Source organism: Cibotium barometz, chromosome 31, assembly GCF_041138505.1.
Source record: "Cibotium barometz isolate CiBa-2024 chromosome 31, ASM4113850v1, whole genome shotgun sequence".
Lineage (NCBI taxonomy): Eukaryota > Viridiplantae > Streptophyta > Polypodiopsida > Cyatheales > Cibotiaceae > Cibotium > Cibotium barometz.
Genome location: NC_141076.1, coordinates 20611673 through 20619002, shown reverse-complemented (window position 1 = coordinate 20619002; position 7330 = coordinate 20611673). Strand labels below are relative to the sequence as shown.

Genomic DNA, 7330 nt, shown 5'->3' with positions numbered 1-7330 from the left:
TAGAGAAAAATCTATAGGGTTCTGGAAGAGACTTGTTTGCTTCCTCTTGCATGCTTAACTTTTGAAAAATCTGCCTCATCTCTAGAGGAGAAAAAATGATTTTCAAAATATAATAGTAATTGGATGAAACTATGAAGAAAATACTTGTTCAAAATTACCTTAACCATGAATTTTATGTGAAAATTAGTTAATTAATTATTGTATACAGGAACAGTCGTGGCCTTTAGTACTCAAGATTAAGCGGTGATTAAAGAAGCGCATGCGGTTCAGGTGCAGTATATAAAGCGAGGGGCACAACCCCTCCGGAAGAGTCCTACGATCGTCGTTCTGCCCGAGCAGCGCTGCCTGGTAGGAGATCGGTTTTCTCTGTGCCCTCTGTCAATCTGGTGCCCTCTGCATGCTTTCTGTTTCTCTAGGGTTTGTTCCTCGGCTCCGCTCTGCATGCTTTCTGTTTTTCTAGAGTTTTCTCTGCATCCTTCTGTTACTCTAGGGTTCTCTATGCCCCGCTTCCTGTTTTCTAGGGTATTTCTAGTTTTTTCTGTTTTCCTAACTTTCGTTAAGGTTTGCACATCAGGGGCCCTTCTGTTTCTGTAGGGTTACTTCTATTCTTCTAGGGTTTGGCCTGTCCTGTTATCTTGTTCTTCTAGGGTTTTCACTACCCCTTCTTCTGCACCATCTTTTGGGGCCTCTCTGCGGTTTGCTCTGTACTTTCTTCAGGGTTTGGAATGTAGACGCGTTTAATTTGAGGGGTATCAAGTCACATTTTTCGCAATAATTTTGGCTGCATAGTTTAGGGTTTCAGGTATTTAGGTTTCACCTGAGCATGTTGGAGGGTATCGGGCAACTATGCCTTTGAATCTAAGCAGGGTCCCTACAGATTACTATGTTTCTTGGGCTTTATTATGTTGTTGATCGTAGGCTATATACCATGTAGGGTAATTTATGTCCAGGATTTCTACATGGGTTATTGGCTAGGGTTTTACACGGGAATTGGACACATGGTATGCTAGTTTCACACGGGGTTTTTGATATGTTGGATTTTAATATTTTGGGCTATTGATTACTGTTGTTAATTGCATGGGTTATTGATTAGCGTTGTTTGTTACATGGGTTATTGGTTAGGGTTGTTGTAACCCTGATTTAGCCAGCCATTTTATATCTGGATCCATGCACTGTGAGCTAACCTGCCCTCCGTGAAGCTGATACTTATAATGCCTGAAGTAGCTTGAAAGAAGCGCCTGTTTCCAACTAATGTTTGATAATATTAATCTTTCCATTAGCTGCTCTATTGTGCAGAGCAAATAAGTGGACACATCCTTAAAGAGGATTGTGCTATCCCTGTTCCCAGTCAGCTAAGGTTCATGTCAGATCTAGATTTCCAGAGCTCCGGTGCATTTGGTACGCTCTCATCCATCCTACCTTTTGTTTTAAAGGGCTTTTTTTGGGCTGAGTTTGACTCTGTTATGCCCGCCCTTGCAGACCCTTTCGCTGATGCGAACACTGACGATTCGGGTGCCGGGACCAAGGAGTATGTTCATGTGCGCATCCAGCAGCGCAACGGCAGGAAAAGCTTGACAACTGTACAGGGTCTGAAGAAAGAGTACAATTACAATAAGATACTCAAGGACTTCAAGAAGGAGTTCTGCTGCAATGGCACTGTAGTTCAGGATCCTGAGCTGGGTCAGGTAAGAAGAATTAAGGAGTTGGGATAAGTGCAGAGATTATCTTTTCCTGATGGGTTTTGCCTAGATTGTTCTTTCTAAAAAGACAGGTGAAATGACTTCTGGCTAACCTGTGGATCACAGGTGATTCAGCTGCAAGGTGATCAGCGAAAAAATGTGTCCCACTTTCTTGTTCAGGTATTGTGTGCGAGTGTGGCATGTTTACTTTTGGAGCTTAAGTATCCTGAAGATGTTGGTATCAGATGAAGTTGGTTTCTGACCTGTGTAGCCTTTTCTCCAGGCCGGGTTGGTTAAGAAAGACAACATCAAGATCCATGGTTTCTGAGACTACATTACCTTCAGTCCACCTGGTGGTGTGGTGACAATCTGTGGCTACCGTGAAGTTCAGCTGGGACTATCTTTTCCTATAAAGAACTAGGAACATATTTGAAATCAAGGGTGTTACATGTCGTGGACCTGTTCGAACCTGTTATGATTATGTAGTGGACGGCACATAAGGCCTACCATTGAAGCTACCTACTTCTGTCTAAGTATCTTTTTCCAGTGTTGTGCCTTAAAGAGTCTAAATACAAGTGTTCATACCAAGGGTGCATAATGTGGAGAATAATGACTACTGTCTGCCAGGACAAAACAGTCGCGCAATAATATTGTGAGCTGCAAGTAAGCTGCTGAGGACTAACATAGCATGGATCACGCAGTGTGATTCTGTTGACCAAGGGTTTTCTGAATTCACAGCATACATCTTAATAGCATATTATATGCATGAATTTCGTGGTGATATTAGAAGGGTGCTCCTGTTGGTTTTCGTACCTAAAAACTATTGTACAAATGTTGCATTTTTTCATTCTGATTTCTTGCGCACTTGAAATATGACATCTCTGTTGCATTGGTTATTGTAGCAGCCAGATATGACATCTCCAACCTTGGGAGACTAGACTCATTGTGAGCAGCAAAGTCTTCATCAACATCAGCCATAGAAGAGATGAATATTATATTAGCCTTTATTTTAGTATGGTTCTAGGCTTTAACCTTTTCATATGAGCTTAGGGTTCTCGATGGACTCAAATCCTTTAAACACTGTACTCCCTATTTGGGGCTTCACAAGTTTTGGTGTGTCATGTATGTGAGCACAAGGGTTGCGTGAAAACACAGTAGGTAGCTGATCGCAATGTTGTGGGAGGTTTGTTTCTCAAGCTTACGTTGTCTCTATGGATTCCATCGCATGGTTATCGAACAATTTCCTTCATCTGATAGAGGAAGTGGCTCTTCCGAGCCATATCTTGCATGTCTTGATAGCATGCATATTGTTTGAAAATGGGTAGATATTTGGAAGAGTTGTAACCCCCTTGTGGTACTCTCACTTGGGTAATGAAGATGCTGTAGGTGCAGCAAGGTCTGTAAACCAAGCTAGGAGCAAAGGCATCAAGGGCTCGTCCTCTGTGGCAATCCCTATTGCAAAGGTCATTCAAGTATTTCTCTATCCGTATCCCTCCTAAAAGAACTGGTCAAGGAGAGGCAGAGTTGGACTACCGGGGTAGAGCTTTACTAGGGTAAGTATTTAGCCCTAGACCTCCAGCTGAATTCCTTAAGGCTTGGATCAGGAAGGAGTTGAATTCTAGGGGGTTTGAGGTGTGCAGATGGCGTTGAATGCATCGGCGGTGGGACACAATGGAATGCTCAAAAACTCCTCGTGTATGTTTTAGTGGTACACCCCTTCTTTTCTCCGATGAGCTGCAAACCAAACGTCGTCTTAGTGTGGGTTGAATTCCCAAACTTGCCCTCTCCCTATATCCTCTCATAAGAGACTAGTGGCACCTTTAGTCAAAGTTTTGGTGCAAAGACCCTCCTTGGAGTTTTAACCATAGATGGCACCCTCCCATTTTGGTTGAAATGGATTTGAATAAGTACCTGCCTGAATGCATGAAAACATCAAGCTAGGGAGTGGTCAAGAAATATGTCAAGATATATAAGAATCTGCCTAATGCTTGTTTCCCTTGTGGTACACAAGGGCATTTTGTAGAAGAGTGTCCTATGAAATCTCTCTCTCTCTCTCTCTCCCCCCCTCCCCCTTCCCCCTAGGCCAGTCCAATTTGGCTAATGCTTGTTTCCATTGTGGTACAGAAGGGCATTTTGTAGGAGAGTGTAACTATAAAATCCCCCCCCCCCCAGCCCAGTCTACCTTTTGATCTTGTGGTAGAGGATACTCTTCAAAAGAATGGGAATAACCTTAAACCCTACCCAAAGCTAACCCTAGATTCCTTATAAGGTGTATGGTGCTTATGGTGGATGCCCACGAACCATTGAAGAATACTCCTTCCGCATCCACTAAGCACTCATCCACCAAACACTCTAGAATACCCCTTTTGAGTTTTCCTTGGGGTACGATTGTGGGAGCTCAGATTGTGAGGTTTGTTCCTCACTCTCAAGACCCTTAGGAAAAGAAGTAGATGAAATGGATCTCCAAAATGAGGAAAATGTCAAGGAGAATCCCCCCTAGTAAATCTTCATAATGTTGCATCTGTGGAGGAGGAAGAATCTTTCCCTAAGGACCAAAAGACTTGGAGTCTAGGGAAAAAGAAGGGCAAAGGGGAGAAGATTATTAAACAAACATCTTATCCTACAATGTGAAAGGGTTGCAAGACCCGAACAAAGTTATTATCAAATCTTGGCTTTACGATCTTAAGTCTTTCTCTTGAGGTGATATGTCTCCAAGAGGTGAAAATAAATGGTGATGAGCTTCTAAAAAGGCTCATTGCTATTTCCAACAGACAAAAAAGCTTAAAGCTTTATTTGTTTATTTATTTATTTTTTTCACGTCAGATTTTCGTTCACAATTGTTTTAAGATATTGGTGGGCAGGGAAAATTGACAGACCTTCCAAAGAGATGTCCTTTCCCAAGGACGAAGGAGGACATTAGGTGTAACCATTTGAAGTTGTTTTTTTTGACATTGGTGGGTAGGGAAAATTGGCAGACCTTCCAACGAGAGGTCCTTTTTACTCCAGAAAAAGAAGGTTAAGGATGCTATAGTTTTGCTCATAAGGTTTGATGGATCTTTGACTACTACTTACTTGGATAATCCAGATGTTGTGCACCACTACTTTGCCAAAATATTTAGCCCCTATCCTCAAGTTCTCTCATCTCAAAGAGACGAGTGCATGAAAAAGGTCACTGCAACTAGAACCAAGGTGGTCCTCCTCCCTCCCCTGCGCGCCCAAGCTTGGCTTGGCAATTGGAAATTGATTTCAGCCATTCAAAGGTAGTGGAAGCCATTGACAGCTTTAAGTTAGAAAAAGCCTAGGGTTGGATGATCTTGAGGTTGAATTCTTTCAAAAGTTAATGGTAGTCCTTGTGGTTCCTCTGTCAAAGGTCTGGCATGAAGCATTACATTATGGGGCAATGGCTAAAGCAATAAATGAAGGAGTGATCAAGCTCTTCCACAAAGAGGGAAGAAGGACCAACTAACAAATTAGAGACCTATCACCATCCTTTGCTTTGCTCTGCATATATAATCTTTGCCAAAGCTCTTGCCTTAAGGCTATCAAACCAACTAAATAGATGGATCAAGATGGAACAGATAGGGTTTGTCAAGGGAAGATCCACTATTATTTCTTTATGGGAAGAAATAGAATATTTAAAAATCTAAGCAAGATTACTTTTTCTTTAAAATAGACTTTGACAAAGCCTATGACAGATTGGAATGGGATTTTATATTGATGTCACTCAAAAATATGAGCATAGGGTAAAAATTTATACATTTTGTGGCAACTCTATTTGGCAATGCTAGGGTAAGAGTTACTGTAATTTGTCTCCTCTCGGAGCCCTTTGTGCTAAATTGATCCACAAGATAAAGATATCCTCTTTCTCCTCTGCTTTTTGCCATAGTTGCATATGGTTTGGGCTGGTCGGTACAGGAGAAGCTGCAATTTGGCAAGCTACAAGGGATCTCTCTATCTTATGGGTAGGGCCAACTTTGTCTTAAAGAATTTGCCGATGACACAAATGGTCTTATCAAGAATGATGACAGGTCTTGGACACCTTTTGCATGGCTTGAGGTTCCAAAATCAACCAAACCAAAACAAACATTAAAACCTTGATCTCCCATCATTGGGACTAGTTGATCCAACAAGGTTATAAAAAAAATTGTCTCAAGGAGTATTTTTTAGATTGTTGGGGATCTTTATGGGTTCTTGGGTTACCATACATCAGAGATGGGCTTGGGTAACAAAAAAATTGGAAGCCAAATTCAATAAATGGCGAAACTGCCAACTATCTATGGGGCAGGCAAAGTGATGATCCTCAACCACTTTTTGATAGCAGCTACCATCCTTCTTTCTTGCTGGAGGCTTTCCAACAAAGCCCTTAATGAAAGGAATTTCCTCTGTAGAAACTTTCTTTGGGCAGGGGATCCTTTCAAGTGCAAAATCCCAAGGTCAAATGGAAAATATGCATGCTCTCCAAGGACAAGGGAGGGCTGGGTAAAATCAATATCAAAGAGATGGCTGATAGGCTTGCTTGAAAATGGATGATATGGAGCTGACTACATCCTAAGAAGAGGACTTGTCCAAACTCTTCTCAGGGATATCAACAAATTTTTTTGTTCAGGATCACTGTCAAAGAAAGGGCTATCTAAATGGGGAGACTTATGGCACCCCCAAGAAAACAAGTGGTGTTCCTCCAATGAACTCCAGCAGATATGTAGAATTCATAGGGTGGGGCTAGTGCTTATTAAAAAAAGGTTGGAGTTGTGGGAGCTTGTCCTTGGCCCTCTCCCCTGGAGCTCTTTCTCCTCCATCCAATGGATTAAGGATAATCCTATACTACCTATCCCCACAGTTAATAGAAAAGCCCCCATCCATGTGATAAAAAAGCAATGAACTTGGTGCAAGAGTGCTTAATCCCTGTTCTCAAAAGAGATCGCAACTGGAAACAAGTCATACTAGGAGATTCTGCGGGCTGTTTCTCCTTCAAATGGAACATGACAAGGGCTGAGCTTTTATGGTAGATCTGGTTGCAAAGGAATGCCATGGTCTTCAAGAATGAACTTCCCAACTCACACCCTGGTCTGAGATCAATGTTGGTTGCGCAGTCTATGGCCATCTCTAGGTTGGGTAAAAGGAAAAGTGAGAGAAGAGCTGAATAAGCTGTCTCACTGATCCATTACATCAGAAGATTAGGAGAGCTAAACTGGAGTACCTCAGAAACGTGGACACCAAGAAAGTCAAATACAATGCGGACACTAGCATGAGGAAATCTCAACCTTAGAGAAGAAGGACCAGATGATCAGACTCCGGATTCCAACTCCGATCGTGGCTCCGGCCTGTCTCCGCCACTCCGGATTGCCAGACGTCCTTCCGGATCTCCTGCTCGTCGGTCTCCGGACTACTGGCTCCCTCGCTGGGCCGTTTTAGGATCGACAGACTCCAGATGTTCGGTTCCTTGAATGTTCTGGTTCAGGACTCTGGAATGCCCGGATCCACCAGATCTGCTGCATCAAGGTAAGTAGGTATTTTCTCCCTTGTAGCACCAATGATGCTTAATAAGCAAAATAGTAAATCAACAAGAATGTGCTATGGTGCTGCTTTTTAGACTTCAAAAAGGTTTCTCCCATGGTTCCATGAAATAGTCTTTGAAGAAAGATAGTTGGACA

The 7330-nt window shown here is 42.3% G+C and overlaps 1 protein-coding gene and 1 long non-coding RNA gene across 4 annotated transcripts; one reads left to right on the top strand and one right to left on the bottom strand.

Annotated features, from left to right (window-relative positions):
• Nucleotides 1-232: 232 nt before the first annotated feature.
• LOC147620596 (protein translation factor SUI1 homolog 2) lies at nt 233-2587 on the top strand. Of its 3 annotated transcripts, none has more exons than XM_086824834.1 (5): nt 233-348; nt 1281-1398; nt 1480-1685; nt 1806-1859; nt 1963-2587. In XM_086824834.1, exons 2-5 carry the CDS (start codon nt 1362-1364, stop codon nt 2005-2007), a joined length of 342 nt encoding a protein of 113 aa, XP_086680960.1. In that variant the 5' UTR covers nt 233-348; nt 1281-1361; the 3' UTR covers nt 2008-2587. The 3 variants fall into 3 exon arrangements, with proteins under 3 accessions (XP_086680960.1, XP_086680959.1, XP_086680961.1); XM_086824833.1 differs by having other exon boundaries at nt 235-348; nt 1297-1398; XM_086824835.1 differs by having other exon boundaries at nt 277-417; nt 1297-1398.
• A 2786-nt stretch (nt 2588-5373) lies between these two features.
• On the bottom strand, nt 5374-7330 carry LOC147620595 (uncharacterized). Its single transcript, XR_015269955.1, has 2 exons — nt 6941-7330; nt 5374-6832 (listed from the first exon to the last, which is right to left on the bottom strand). It is a non-coding gene; the product is annotated as an uncharacterized LOC147620595 (long non-coding RNA).

What these genes read in the sequence shown, in the direction of transcription:
- LOC147620596 (XM_086824834.1), top strand. Translation starts at nt 1,362, where the DNA reads ATGTCAGATCTAGATTTCCAGAGCTCCGGTGCATTTG. An exon ending in AGGATCCTGAGCTGGGTCAG is followed by an intron (nt 1,686 to 1,805) that starts GTAAGAAGAATT and finishes TGTGGATCACAG; the next exon opens with GTGATTCAGCTGCAAGGTGA. An exon ending in TGTCCCACTTTCTTGTTCAG is followed by an intron (nt 1,860 to 1,962) that starts GTATTGTGTGCG and finishes CCTTTTCTCCAG; the next exon opens with GCCGGGTTGGTTAAGAAAGA.